The sequence below is a fragment of the Musa acuminata genome, chromosome BXJ1-9 (genome assembly GCF_036884655.1).
Source record: "Musa acuminata AAA Group cultivar baxijiao chromosome BXJ1-9, Cavendish_Baxijiao_AAA, whole genome shotgun sequence".
Lineage (NCBI taxonomy): Eukaryota > Viridiplantae > Streptophyta > Magnoliopsida > Zingiberales > Musaceae > Musa > Musa acuminata.
The window spans coordinates 9,104,294-9,119,528 of record NC_088335.1 but is presented as its reverse complement, the minus strand read 5'-3'; the positions used below and the strand labels follow the sequence as shown (position 1 = coordinate 9,119,528).

At 37.9% G+C, this 15,235-nt stretch overlaps 2 protein-coding genes across 4 annotated transcripts; one reads left to right on the top strand and one right to left on the bottom strand.

The window, feature by feature from the left end:
• Positions 1–884: 884 nt before the first annotated feature.
• On the top strand, positions 885–1,723 carry LOC135593057 (ethylene-responsive transcription factor ERF003-like). The gene is made up of 2 exons (XM_065082866.1): positions 885–1,029; positions 1,123–1,723. The coding sequence occupies exons 1-2, from the start codon at positions 950–952 to the stop codon at positions 1,496–1,498; spliced, it is 456 nt and encodes a 151-aa protein (XP_064938938.1). The 5' UTR covers positions 885–949; the 3' UTR covers positions 1,499–1,723.
• Positions 1,724–2,110: 387 nt separating this feature from the next.
• LOC135583423 (uncharacterized) lies at positions 2,111–14,961 on the bottom strand. 3 transcript variants are annotated; one of them, XM_065082863.1, is made up of 11 exons: positions 14,425–14,961; positions 13,129–13,178; positions 12,779–12,894; positions 10,680–11,022; positions 8,567–8,749; positions 7,030–7,572; positions 6,801–6,903; positions 6,654–6,711; positions 4,586–4,704; positions 2,852–2,927; positions 2,111–2,763 (listed from the first exon to the last, which is right to left on the bottom strand). In XM_065082863.1, the coding sequence occupies exons 1-11, from the start codon at positions 14,699–14,701 to the stop codon at positions 2,382–2,384; spliced, it is 2,250 nt and encodes a 749-aa protein (XP_064938935.1). In that variant the 5' UTR covers positions 14,702–14,961; the 3' UTR covers positions 2,111–2,381. The 3 variants fall into 3 exon arrangements, with proteins under 3 accessions (XP_064938935.1, XP_064938936.1, XP_064938937.1); XM_065082864.1 differs by having other exon boundaries at positions 7,063–7,572; XM_065082865.1 differs by lacking the exon at positions 13,129–13,178 and having other exon boundaries at positions 14,425–14,641.
• Between the last annotated feature and the right edge of the window lie 274 nt (positions 14,962–15,235).

Below are 15,235 nucleotides of genomic sequence, written 5' to 3'. Positions count from 1 at the left end.
AACAACAAGGAGACACCCCTCCCCATGGCACTTCATGTGAGGGCCTCTGAGGTAACTCGAAGTAGCTCTCATCTGTTGATGTTCCCACCATGGCAGTGCAAGCATTGTGATGTCACTTGCCATGAGCCCCACAACCCATAAGCTCATCTACATGACTTGAGTTCTTTGTATCTGATATGAAAAGACAGGGAAGAGAGAGAGAGAGAGAGAGAGAGAGAGAGCGAGAGAGAGGCCAACAACACATGGGGCAGGCGCTGAGGACTTGCATTGCCCCACCAATTGGCCATGTCATTGTATAATATTACACCAAGCTTTCTTTTTGGGCCTCTTTGTGTACTTGATGGGCCCACTTGCCATTTCTTTATCATGGTCGGCCCGTGATCGTCGGAGTCGTTTATCTATCATCAATCAATTCGATTCTATGCATGGACGACGAATATACGCATGTAATACGGAGAAGAGAATAAATAATATAAAAATAATATTTTTATTCATCATTCGAGCTCCCTTGACATGAATGCTTTTTATGTTATGTGTTGTCATCAATAAGGGCATATTAGCTTAAGTAAATTATTTCTTTTGTCAATAAAAACCATTTCCCTGAATGCTTTGATTTTCTATAAATCATATGATTAAGTACAGGAATCAAAAGTTACTGAAATCACCATAGGAATTTTAGTAGTAAGATCTGAGGCATAATAATTAGTAAGTGCTTTAAGATTGAAGCTTGATGTCGGCTCATGGGCCCTTAATGGGCTGCTTGTACCAAAGGGGCAGTTGTGTCTCCTCCCGCAGAGGCTTTATATGCGAAGGCAGTCACTCCCCATACTACAAATAGGATCACCTGCCTACATCTCTCTCTCTCTCTCTCTCTCTCTCTCTCTCTCTCTCTCTCTCTCCTCTCTCTCTCACGCACACACACACACGCAGCTGCTCACATTGGACAGACATGCCAAGACTACAAAGATTCAGAGGGGTTAGGCAAAGGCACTGGGGCTCGTGGGTCTCCGAGATCAGGCACCCCGTTCTGTAACGTCTCCTACCTTCTCACAGTGTTGTTGTGTTGTTGCGAACACCAGTAGCGCTCCTACATGTTTGTGCTAATGCTTGCTTCGACCACAGGAAGACCAGGATCTGGTTAGGCACCTTCGGCACCGCTGAGGACGCCGCGAGGGCCTACGACGAGGCGGCGCGGCTCATGTGCGGATCCAAGGCCCGCACCAACTTCCCCGTCGACCCCAACTGCTCGATCCCGGCGCCGGCCTTGTCCCCGGGCCTCATGGCGAAGCTGGAGAAGTGCTGCTCGGCGTCCCGGGAGGAGGGCAAGAGAGTTGAGGTGGTCGCGCCGGTCGGAAGGGAGGAGGAGGCGGAGGTCACGCGCGTGGATGATGAGTACATAGAGGAGATGATCGAGGAGCTCATATACAATGGTTCTCTGGAGATATCGACTTCTTCTTCTTCTTCTTCTTCTTCTTCTTCTTCATCTTCTTATCTGTGACTGTAGCCGGCAGTCCGTCGTCACCTGTCACATACACATGAAAACGTGAGAGTCTGGGTTAGACCTAGTCATGTAAAGGGTACCAGTCCCCTTCGGTAATAATACTATCTGCTGTGTGCCATGCACTAAAAGCATGAGTTCTTGATCTGAGATGCCTCGAGATGGTTGACTGAGCCGACTCGGCCTGGGGATCAAGTAGGTCAAAGATGATCTAAGATGCCTCGATGCCGAGGCCTCAACAACCTACTTGGTTGACCCCTCAGTTTATTCTCCTGACAACATCTATCGATGTTTTTTTTTTCTCTCTTGCTGGCTGGCTCAGAGAAAATTAAGATGCCACACCACATTACCTCCTATACAGTATACACTATACTAATATTTGATTTCTCTGTGATCTAATCAATTCATGCAGGTGAAAGTTTACCTGTCTCGAGTAACTTATGATCCAGTCTTTTGGTACCTATGTTGCCTCTCTTATGCATCAACTTGCATTCATGCATAGAAAGCACAGAGCATTGAGTTGTTGGGCATAGACGCTGGAGAACCACGTCTGTCCAAGAACATACTGAACGAACCGAAGCTTAGAAAACGGCAAGAGGACAGCACGAGAGATGACCAAGACCACTATTCAGTATGATAATTAAGCTGCCGAAAGAGTAACAAACCAAGATGTTTCATGTGATTTGTGGGTGTTGAAGGCGATCGACCATAAAATATTACAGACGCAAAGATGAGATCCGACGACAGATCTAACTCTTGACTTAAGCTGATGAAAGTGGAAATGAGATGACAGCACATTACGTGGATACAGGCACCTACCCTGGGAATGGATGCCAAACAACTTGTTGTTTTGGTGTGACAAAGCATCCGACGACAGGGCCCGCTATTGCGGGTTGTCACTTGAACCACGTCCACGCCCCCGACCCCGACCCCGACCCCGACTCCGCCTCCGCCCCCACCCTCGCCCTCGCCCTCGCCCTCTTCCTCTTCCTCTTCCTCTTCCTCCCTTTACTGTTGTATGGCTGCTAGGTTCAGGCTCACGTTCAATTAGGACTCTCTCGACTGATCTCATCCTCGTACCGTTTTCAGATTTGCCTATGATACTGTCCATATCATGAGCAGCCTCCTTGTTGATAGCAGCTTCACTTGGAAGCTCACAGGTTTCTTCAGAATTGCCTGTTGTCTCCTCCCCATTGCTAAGGTGGATACAACTTTGAACTTCCTCACAAAAGGACTGTGAGGCGGGATTTAACTCGGCAGATCCGCTGAATAAAAAAAAAGCTGTTATACTGATGTGAATCGAGTAAAACAGCAGGATCACCATGAAAATAAGATATTTTCATCTGCAGTTACCCATTGGTTGAGAATTCATTCGTCAATCCTTTTGCCTCATGTTCTGAATAAATATCTCCATCCTGCGGCTTTGTATCTGCAAAGTATAAGATATTCAATGCATGTAAACATATATTCCTATTGATACAAATGCTAAACCACAATCACATGTTATGCTCAAAAAATTCATACATAAACCCACAAAAATAGGCACATCAAAATAACAAGAAGCAAGCATCTTTAACACAATTTAGTTCAGCAGATTCCCCTGCCAAGCACTAGTTATAAACGCACAAACCACTAAAGCACTAACAACACTGATAGTCAAAACCGTATTGTTCCAAAGAATTTGCTACCGTGAACTCATTCTTTACAAAGTGTTTGTTTCCCACACCTTGGATCATAGACTTTCAAGTCTAATGCATGGGTGACAATTCCTCACATGAACCGGACAGCCCACACAATATCATAAACTGGGTCTAGGTGAGATCATCTGTCATTTGATCATGTTAGAATTACCCGATGTCAATGCAAAACTATCTTGGATGAGTTCAGGGTTGTCTCCTGAATCAGTGGGTCAGTAAGATTAAAAAGATACGACACAATCTCCTTCAGACACTTAAATGTAGCTACAGCTAAGTCAGTCATAATTTATTAAATTAATCCAAAAATATCATCAAAAAGTAGTATGACTTCGTTTACTTCTCTCTGCACTTTCCAGTGGTCCCACACGTCAACCACTGAAACACTGATGTCCCTGCGGTGAATTGGTACTTCAATTATGTCATCATCAAACCTTGAAAGTTATCTGATGTTTCCTGACTTGGAAAATAGGTATTAGAAACATTTGGTTGATTCTTTTTCATAATATTCTAATTCTTTAGTTTTTTTTATTGTTTTCAACCCAAACCCAAAACCAAAACTGAAATAAAAAGCTGGGCATGGATTGAGATATCTTAACCCAATTATGGATGGATCAGTTCTGGGAGGATACTTTGGTCAACTACACATAAACCCAACTTGAACCTGATTCAATCTACCAGATTGCCACAATTAGTCTGGTGTAAACACCATCAACTAAAGGTTTCAATGAATCCCAATCAGCCCATTACCCAATTAAATTGCCTTCCAATTTTTTAAAGGATGGAGCCTTAGAATAAGTTAACATATCTGGTATATGGACCCCTAATAATATATCTAATAGCTAGTCAGATTAAGATTTAAATCTAGATCGAGCCACATGTGAGGCCTAACAATAGAATACATCAACAGAAATATTTATGTGCAAGAATATATTAATATTATGTTTGTTTTATGATAATTTAGTGGCAAATGGTGTAATATAAGCTAAAGAAGAGTCATTCACAATTTAGATGGTATTTCAAGTCTATTATATCAAGTAAGTCTCCCAACACGTACAAGTTAGAAAAGGCCAAATATTAACTTTAGAACCCAATATCCAAGATAATATCTAGATAGCTAATGGATGCACCCAGTTATCAAAATTGGCGTCGAGTTCCGTTTTAGGTACTTTGAACCCCTATGTTTCAGACATTATTCTGGAATTCATCCAACCCAAAAACCAACTATTATCTAATGAATTAACATGAGCTCAGCAAGACAAACCGTATCAGATAGAAATAATGAGCAATACAGCTAAACCTGGCAGATAAATAAGCAAAGCATTATGTTCTACTGAGCAACAAAATAATTAAGAGCCTGAAACTAACAACAAAAGAGTTGAGAATGTGAAACCTGAATCTAGATTCAATTCTTCAGTGTTGTTGGCCTCCAGAATGCCAGAAACTGTAGGAATTGTGTTTGTGATGCAAGTTTGAACATTATTGTCAAGATTGGCGATATCATCAGCATAACTGGGTTCAAGAGTAGAGAAACTAATATTAGTTAGTGCTTGTTAAAAATTACATTAAGTAAAAGGTCATATCACGAAGAAAACCCTTCAGATTTCACAAAACATCATACAGGTACAAAAATTCTCCAAGAGTCAAAAGGCAAGACAACAAATAAAAGAAGCCTCAAAATAAGTTCCGTGTTCAGAAATTGAATTTATTTTAACATTATTAACTCCAGTCATGCTTTTCGTCATGTCCTTTAAAGATGATTTTCTGAATGAATGAAGCACAAACTTTCAAGGAGAGAGGAAAAACAGAGGCTTGCACATCCTAAAATTACAGGTCTACATTAATGTACTTCACCTATAAAGCTTTAGGATCCATCAATGTCTTATGCACCTAGATCCTCCAAGTACTAATTTCATTGACAAAAGCAAGTATAGTATCTCCCAAGAGAGACAATTAGCATTGGTAATGCAAGGAGAGATAGAGGAGACATAAGAAGACTTCATTAGAAACTATGAAAAGAGATTTAAATGCTTCCTAAGTAACTAAAGATATTGCCTTGTACAGAGCTGAATCACTTGTAAAAATCCATATAACCAAATAGTCAGGACATTATGGCTTGTTATTGTTTTTGTCATTTCTGTATGATAGGGTGATATTTAAATCCTTGGACAGAAGATCAATTAGACGTAGAGGTATGAATCATAATGTGAATGCTTTTGCATAGAAGACCAGAATTTACAATCATCATATTGAGTTTATGATACTCCCACTACATCTGCAAGAATTGAACACATCTTCCAAAAGGTGATCCGAAGAATTCACTGAATAATGTAAATAAGCTGAGAATTCAAGTTTGCAGTCAAATAATTGTAAGAGCACAACAATCCATCTATTGACACCATTGCTCTGCACTCATAACATGGCAGTCTATTAGTAATCTTAGAGCTATTAGTGAGGACCAACGTATTGCCTTAAATTGCATCATCATTGACATCAATTTGCCAGAAAGAATTAATTATTTCAGGTCTAAACTCAATCAAAATGAAGCTAATTCTACAGTTATCATAGGTCTGAGTCTTCTGACCATATCTTGACAGAGGGGGGGTCACAACCAATGAAGGGAAAAAAGTGAAGTCAATAACCACAAGGCACCAACTAATTAAAATCTGCGACATTCAGAAAACTAAGACCCACAACAAAGGTTAGAAAAAGCTATAAATTATGGATCAATAGACATAAAGTCAGAATATGTTAAAGACGAAACAATAGAAATTTTGAATTTAAAAAAGTAGTGTAAAGTATCCAAATGATGTGCAAAAGAACCTGGTTCTCACATATGGAATCTACTAACCTCAAAGATGATAAGCTGTTGATGCAAAATTCTCTCATCATCCATGATGATATATCTGTCTTAATTAGTTGCCAGAGTCACAGTTGTATTCTTATTCAGATTTAAATTAATAGGTTTATTAAGTGATTTCAGTCCATCTGTTGAGTTTAATATGAGTTACATTAGAGTCAGTTTAAGGCCTTGTTTATCTATCAGTTTTCATTAAAGTTTTGAATCGCACTCAGACTCCTCTGGACAAGCAGTTTGAACTGGTTAATATGGCAGGGTATTGATTGGTTATATCTTTCCTTTTCTGTATTTAATAAAAGTTATGGTAGTAGGCAACCCCACAATGGCAAGAGGCTTGTACATCGGGCTGCCTTTTCTCTGGCTGCGAACCATACCTCTCTCTCTCTCTCTCTCTCCTCTTCCCTGCTTTCACTCAATTTCTTTTTTTTCCTTTCTCTTATTTCCCTTTCTTCTCTATGTTTCTGCTACTCTACAATATAGTAAAAGGACAATAAATCAAACAAATTAAGCATGCCCTACGATAAGCACCTACTATTATGATAACAAAGGAAAATAATACTGAAGGCATAGACTAGAAACATCCATGCATGAAATGACTAACCCCAATGTTGTGGAATCGATGCCCTCTTGTACCTCTACTTTTTCAGGTATCAGGGCTCCTGAATTATACAAAATTCTAGGTCAACAAATCATTTTTTAACTCATGGTAGCAATGGAAATTCAATCTCAACTTCCAATGAGAACTTACCACCATACTCCATTGGTGTGGAAGCTGAAATAAGAGATTCACGAGCAATGTCACTGTCAACAATGTCTTCTAGCTCTTTGGTCTGCGAAGCCTCTATGACATCCTGACGAGACAAGGTTTTTCAAACAGATGATCACAAGTATTCTATTCATATATGAGAGAAGTGACTCAATACTAACAATGGAATAAGAAACAGAAAAATGCAGAGTTCAGAGAAAAGCACAATCACCTTAGTAGAATAAGCAATGCAAACGCTGATTACCTTATCTTCATTGAAAGCAAGAGGTAAACTTGGTTCACCCTCTATCTTGGTTTCACTGCGATCTGAAGGACTGATAGTTGGACATGCAGTTTCCTTGGTTGATTCTACAGCTTCAATTGCCTCTTCAGGCTCTGAAGCTATGATCACGGAAGGGGAATTGTCTGTTGATGTTTGATGGCTTGATTTGACAGTTTTTCCATCTGGTAATTGGGGAGCATCCTCTGAACATTGATATTCAACAAGCAAATCCACAGATGACTTAGCAGGAGCACTGGAAATTTCCGCAGCTTGTAATGTACACGAAAAAATTTTCGCTCCTAAAACATCTCGACTTCCCTCATCTACTGCTGATGTGAACTTTGAAGTTTCATTTTGATATATATTTTTCAGCAAATCAATATGTCTGGGCCCTTGACTCTCCAGCATCTTTTCTGTCAGTTTCAGACGGACTCTACGGTTGTCATTCGGACTTCCCCACAATCTGGTAGAGCAATACTTCCTCTTAAAATCCTTCACATAGGCATCATTAGATTGTAGAAAAAGAAAAAAATAAGCATCAGAAAGGAACACAGAAGTACATTTTAACATGTATACTAAGAGAAAAGAGCAGCACATCATTAACAGAATTTTAAAATAAAAGTCAAGTGAATCAACCAGTTGTGCTCTATAAATCGTGTGCACATTCTGACTATTAAATGAGTTGGTAACGTTAAAACTTAAAAGTGCTCAATTTTTTAAAATCTTCTGTTTCATATGTTCTCTTCAAAAGCAAGGAAAAGACCAAAAGAAAACTGTCTGTCATCCTTTGTATGCTAAATCATAAAGCACTAGCTGGACCATTGTCAATATTATTGAAACAAACAAAGAAAATTTTAAATGATGGCACATATTACGAAAAAAAAAATTTTAAAAAAAGGCAGCATAAACAATATCATTTGGAGAATCATTTTGTTGCTTGGCCTTCAGTCAATAAGTTCACTGACATCACAAGACTAAAAAGAAAAGTCAAGGGAAAGTATATCATATCCTCTAAGTCTTGTTTATACATCTGCATTAATATGACACAAATCAAAATCATGACAGTTATGCTCCCCACTAAGTTAGACTAAAGGAGCTGGCAAATGGAAACCCAAAGGAAACACGATTCTTAAAGAGGTGCTTCCAATTGAAGCTGAAAAAAGAAGCACAGATTTCTTTGATGCAAGTTTAGGTAGATTTCCAGCAAGTTTAAAACAAATATGAATAAATGACTCGGCTCGTGTCAGCCATAGCATCCAATGTTATGAGTTCCATTTTGAATTTTAAATTTTTGACTGAATAATTATAGTGAACTAACACCAACCAGTTTCATCAAAATTCTGACCAAGTTAATTTGATAAAGGAAAAAATAGCTTACTAACTTTTCACAGAATCAGTCAATTTAATCTTGTTGGCATAACAAAAACTTTCACCAACATATCATTACTTTCATTTTTTCCATAATTATTTGACCCATAACAAGTACCTTGAATGGGGGCAAAGAATGGCTGGTTGTTGTGTGGGGGATGTCATCCATGCCAAAATCGACCTTGCTAGGAACTGGCAACTTGAGACCACTACTAACAGAACATGGAGATTGCCAAAAAGGAAGGGATCTCATGTACGTTTTAGCCAAATCCACTGGCGAGACAACTTTATCATGGACATCCTGTAGAATGCATCAATAAACTGAATCTTTAAATTTCTAAAGAACATCAATTCAGAATGGATTACAAAACCTATTTTAGACAGATGCAATCAGATTAGTCAAAACACTTTCTCTAAAGCTGGCATTTCTTTTTCGTCATAAACATGCCTAAACAGATGTCCCTTATTCATATTGTAATTCCACATCAAAGATCTCCTAACTGCACAGCATGATGCACATATGCCAGTGAGTTGGGAGCATTACACATAGGTGCATACCTTTACATGCAGGTCTGTGTCAGTGCATGTTTGTCAGTGGTGTTCTCATGCCAAGCAGGGAGGCAGAAAACTGATTCATTTGCCCTTGACATGCTTGCCACATGATCAAGCATGTTAGGCTGTGGTCAGTACAATATATTAAACTGTGCCAACTATGTCCGGCATAGCCGGTGGTCACAGATACCTTAATCACTGCAAAGCCTTTATAAATGGTCAAACCAGGATAAGTCAGAAATAAGTTCCATCAAGCGAATGAAAAGTAGGAAAATGTCTAGGCAAAGGGGGGAAAAAAAGGAAATATCTTAAAGAGGTGAAACATAAGCCCAAAAAATAATCTAACATGCCAAAAGATACATACTCTTTGAAGAAGAAATTTTACATTCTGTTTTCATTAAAAATATCAAGGCAAAGCAAAAAAGTCACTCCATCTCACATTAACGAGGAATTTCAAATTTCAACACATAATAGAACTAAAAAGTGCATTTGCATATATGTATGAATTGAGCTCATATTCACCAAAATAATTAATCCTTCCATCACTAACACAGCAATATGATAAGGTAGGATCACCAAATTTAAGAAACAGAAAATCAAAAAATTCATGTAACAGGACTCGCTGTTATGAAAGGAAATTCCACATGGACCATCTATAGTTGTTTCCACATGAAAATAATGTACTTGGCAAAGTGCTGCCACATTATCTTTAGAAAAGAGTTTGACCCATGGTACTGCTGACACTTCGAATGAACATATATTGCATGACTTGTTCAAATATAATTGCTAAAATAATCTCCAGCAAACTAACAGCATACTCGTTGCCAACCCAGACGGTACAGAGCTTAAGGTTCATATCAATGACCCACAATGAACCTAAAAAATGCATAGCTAACCAAAAAAAGCCAAATTATCTTCACTGTATCTCTTGCAATTTCTGAAGAGGTAATTCCACAGTTTCATCCTCTATTACCCTTCTTTGTACCTTTTTCTCTCTCATAACAGCAAGCAAGATGCTATCTCCTTAAGGTTGCAAACCTACATCTGCTACTTCTTCTATCTGAACTGTCTCAAAGTGCTCACATGTGGAACATTTCTTTCCCTTCGTACCACATCACATTGTTGTGCTGCATCAAAGAGTACTAGAGAGAATCCTTCATCCATCAGAGATAATGGCCATCCAACATCCTATTTCAATGGTGGAAATGATGCATTGATATCATTGCAAGCTTGCTTACAGTTGTCAAAGTTGCAACTGTCAGCTACACAAAAGAATGGGAAACCATGACCAAATATGTAACCATATTTGTTCAGAAAAGACATACAAATCAAAGATACAACGGATGCATATTCAAAATGGATATAAGGCATACATGCATGGAATATGCATAAATCCTTATGTTACCAGAATATAAGGAAAAGATGTTCAAATCTATCAATGCTGTTTCTAAAATATAAATATTTAACAGCAAGACAATAATATAAGAATTAGCGTGAGAAAAGAATGTATTTTAGAAAACTAATCAAATGACATATGCTTAAGATAGAGCAATGATATGAAATTGAAACAATAGTTTCATATAATGGGTAATGATTACAGCAAAGAACGAGAACACAAGCCGAAATAATATCCAAAAAAAGACAATTAAGTGAGAAGAAAATTCAAAGTGGGTCCTTACATAAGGAAGCATATCAGTGCCTGAAGTGCAAGGTCCACACACAGGATCAACTTTGGTGCTTGGTAACAGTTTTTTATCATCTAACCATTTCTTGGCCTCCATAACTGCTGCACTGTGGATATCAGGTGTGCACTTTCTAAAAGTGGGAGTCCTAGGGGAAAGAGAACTCAGAACAGGAGAGCAATGAAATGATTCAGGTAATTCCATATACTGCTTCAAAGATCGCCAATCTCCCAAAGAGTCCGCGTCCTTGCTGCCTCTTTCAGCACCTTCCTGAACAAGTTCTGATGGGGATTCGATAACTTGTGATTTTATCAACTTTATCAGTCTGTCGCATTCATACCTAGAAGCAAAATAGTAAAGTTTTACTCAAAACATTATAGCTTCAATAAATTCTGGATAATAGAGAACATATTTGGTGTATCCGTTCTGTGCTCTTTCTGTAAAAATCATCCAAAACAGGTTAGACAATTCAAACCAATCTTACCAATCACCCGCACCAAAATTCAAATGTTTACCTGGGTACCCACATGTGTTTGGTTACATGGACAATTTGATGGCAAATTATACCCAGAAAAAAATCTTCTTCCATGTTTGGTAGAAAAGATTTCTTGAAAATGCTGGTTTTTGGTTCCCATTTTTCTTTGAAAATCTAAATAAAAACTTTAATAATTCATTTCTTTCCATTTGTTTGGTTAAATTTCCTAAAAAAAGACTAAGATTTAAGATTTCCTGCAACTTAGAGCACAAAAGAAAAGGAAACCATCTTCCTTTTTCCACACCAATTCATGTTTACTTTTCATCAAAAATTTAAAAAAGAAACCTTTTCCATCATGTTTCTTGGAAAAGAAAACTATGTAGTACCACAAAAGAATACTCACTACTATAATATCATATAATAGAGCATACAAGTGATTGAAACTTCACATAGTAATCACATCACCGATATTTCAAACTCAAATTTTATTTTTTCTAATTATAAGATTGTTCAGAATTTGAAAAGTCATACTTAGAACTTTTTGCCGAACCTGCTACCATAATCCACATAGTCCAATCCAACAGACCTGATCCTATTGTAATTATTCTTGTAATTATTTCTGAATAGATAGAAAATAAGGTGAATGATCAGGATGATAACAAAGATAAACCATAACATCCAATAATATCACTTTATAGAGCATACAAGACATTATGTTATTTCACAAAGCAATCACCACAAAATTTTCAAAATAATAATTAAATGTTCTAGAATAATTAGTTTCAGTATCATTTTTTTTTATTTTTTCAATTATAAAATAAGAATATTTGAAAACTTCAAAGATAATAAGTGAAATATTTTGTCAAAAAGTGTGTCGATAAGATGAGAATATTAATATGAATGTGTGTAGCTACTGTGAAAGATAGAAAAGGAAATGTTTTCATTTATGAACAATATAGTTTTGATAAAGAATAAAATGACAAAGAATCATTTATAATGGTATCTTTGACATGTGCCAAGAGCTATATAGATGTTGTAGTTAGAAGATGCAAAACATAATATTGGTAGTATGAGGAGAGGAAGAAGTAGACCTAAGAAGATTTTGCTAGAATATATATATATATATATATATATATAAAGATTTAAATGTTCTTAATTTAACTACAAATATTGTTTTTTACATAGCTCAATGGCAATGACATATTGTATAGTGGACTCTAAATATTTGGGATATTATTGCTTCATGTTGTTTAGACAAAATTGTATCCTAAAATCCACATCGTCGAAGCCAACCAAACTGATGTGATCCTAATTATTTTTCTAGTCATTTCTGATTAGAAAAAAAATAAGGTGAACAATCAGACTGTGCAGGAATTACTCAGAATTACATAGCATCTAAACTGTCCTATTTACTAATATAATGATAACATTTCATCATTTGTCACATTATAAATCATTCCATGTATTCTATACAAAGGGAAAGTGCTATCTGGTGCATACACAGAGGGAATATATGCACACATGCAAAAGTGAAAAGACAAAACTCTTGTCGGAAAGGAGGGTGCCAAGAAAAACAGACAACCCTAGAACAAAGGGGACAATGAGAAATGAAGTCAACTACCTCGAGAAAGTCTCCTGCCTAAGCAACTTCTCAATGGCAAGTTTGGTTTTACTTGTTCCGACAACTGCACAAGATCCTTCCGTGTAGTCAGTAATCAACTCTGGTTTCTTCAGGTCCTGATCATATAGAAACCCATATTCTTCATTCATTTCCAAGAATGTTAGACTCTGATTTAGAAAAGGGAAAAAAACACAACCTAGGCTTTGCTAAGCTGATATCAAAAGCAAGCAAGTTTTTGCAAAACAAGCAAGGCCATATGCTCTGAAATGCTTACTTCTCATGGCCAACATAAACTGATACACCAAGGCCACATATAGCCAAGAAAAAGGAAAAACATAACAACTAATTACTTGATTCAATCCATGAAGTTCTTTAGGCATATCAATATCCTCCGGTTCATCTGAAAAAGTTAATAAAAATCATCAGATAAGCTCCATGTAAGAATTAAAATTATGAGAACAAACAAAAGTTCATCCTGGACCAAGTAAACAAACATATCCAATATTCACTGCAAAGCGAGAACATGCCAGCCATGTTTCTCTTGGCATATAATGACAAGGGTGGATACCAGCAAGAAAAATAAAAGAAAAAAAATCCTGAGGAATGGCCACTGTGATCACTCCAGTGATGTTTTTACTCTTTATCAAGAAAGCTATGAGCATGTACGATATAAATTGCCCCAGAAATCTCCAATGCTCCATTCTTAGAATGATGAGGAAGTGTGATCACAACAGCACATCTTCTAATTGTTGGATTATATATGTACTGCCAAACCGTGAAAGCACAATTAAAAGAATGGAAATGCAACACAAACATGCAAAATATAACATCTGTGTGCTACATGCAACTCTTGGAACAAACCTCTTAGGATTGTGTTATAAAAAGATGTTACACTCTGGAAATTTACTGGATATTCTATTCTATTCTATTCTGTTGCATATCTCCGGTTTCTAGTAAAGTTTGTGGCCACAAAAAGATAAAAGACATCATTTTAGTCACTAGTGCTAAGGTTTCGACGGCCTTCATAGTAACTTTTAATCTACTACCAATGGAGGAAAGATAAGTTCGCATAAAATGAAAAAGGGAGGCATGTAAGCGTGAGTAGTACATCTACTGCATGGAAGAAGAAATAGTTAAAGGAGATAGTTTCTAAGTGAATAATATAGAAGAAAGTAGTGTGCTTCACAAACAAAGAGTTTCCAAACGAACATAATGTAACCACAACTATCTCAGCTTATTCATTAATGACAAATTCTAAAACAAAAACTCTCTTCTTGAGACAATTTCCTGTCACTGTTCCAGTAAACCCAGATCGATTTCAATGCCAACGAAAATAGGAGTCGTTTTTAAGCAAAGTATGATTGCATAGAAATGTATGGTTGCACTAGAACAGGACTACAACATGGTTTAATATATTCTATCACATAGATATCCCACAGCACATACCATGCTACAAACTTCCAATAAGTGTACAATTTAACCTTAATTCGTCAAAAAAGAGAAACCCAATACAAGAACCCTAAAATTCAGTTCACCGATACAAAGAGAACACAAAAAAGAAAACTAACTGCAAGCACCAAGAAGTTCAACACCCCACAACTAATCGAGAACAATGCAACCCTAACAGAGAAAATGAAACGACTCACTGAATCGTGGACTGCAGTCTTCATACGAGGAGTGATCTGAAGAAGAGGAGGAGGAGGGTGAGCTGCCATCGGAGCGAAACACGGAGGAGATGAACTTGCCAGCGCCAGAGATGAGGCCGAGGAGCCACCTCGGGCTGCCCGTGGAAGCGGGGGGAGGAGGAGGGGGAGGGCGCGCGTAGGGGGCGGACCGTGGGGGTGATCGTCGACGGACGCGGAGGATCTTCCCGCCAGACCCCCGCTCCTCCGCCTGGCGACCAGCTCTAAAGAGAGAGGCCATGGCGGAATGAGGGCAAGGGGAAGAACGGCGAGTGGAGAGGAAAGAGTCGGGCTCCTCGATTGACGTAGAGAAGGGGGGGTTGCTGTGGAGAGGGAAGGAGGAGAAGCCGTGGTTTGACTACCAACAGAGATTTCGTCGCCGGGCAGATAGCCAAGAAAGGATCGAGGGCTGCGTTGGAAGTCGGCGCGGGTCGCGTGCGGCAAGACACGGACCGGCGGTCTTTTAAGACGACGACCATGACGGCGCCTCCACAACCGCTGACGTCACGACTAAAGCTACGCATTACTCCCCGCCGTTAAGAGAAGTCGCAATTTAACATTTCATGTGATCTTTAATTAATTTTAAAGCAAATATTTTTCGAAAAAAAAACTATGACAAAAAAAAAATAAATTATCGAGCTTTGTTTCTCACCATAATACTTTCAAAAAGGATCACTCCATATTTGTTTCCACTTCGATGTTCAAGAAGTTTGAGTTATATTATTTGATTCAAGAGATGATAGATATAAATTTGAATAATTATGTTATTTTTTAT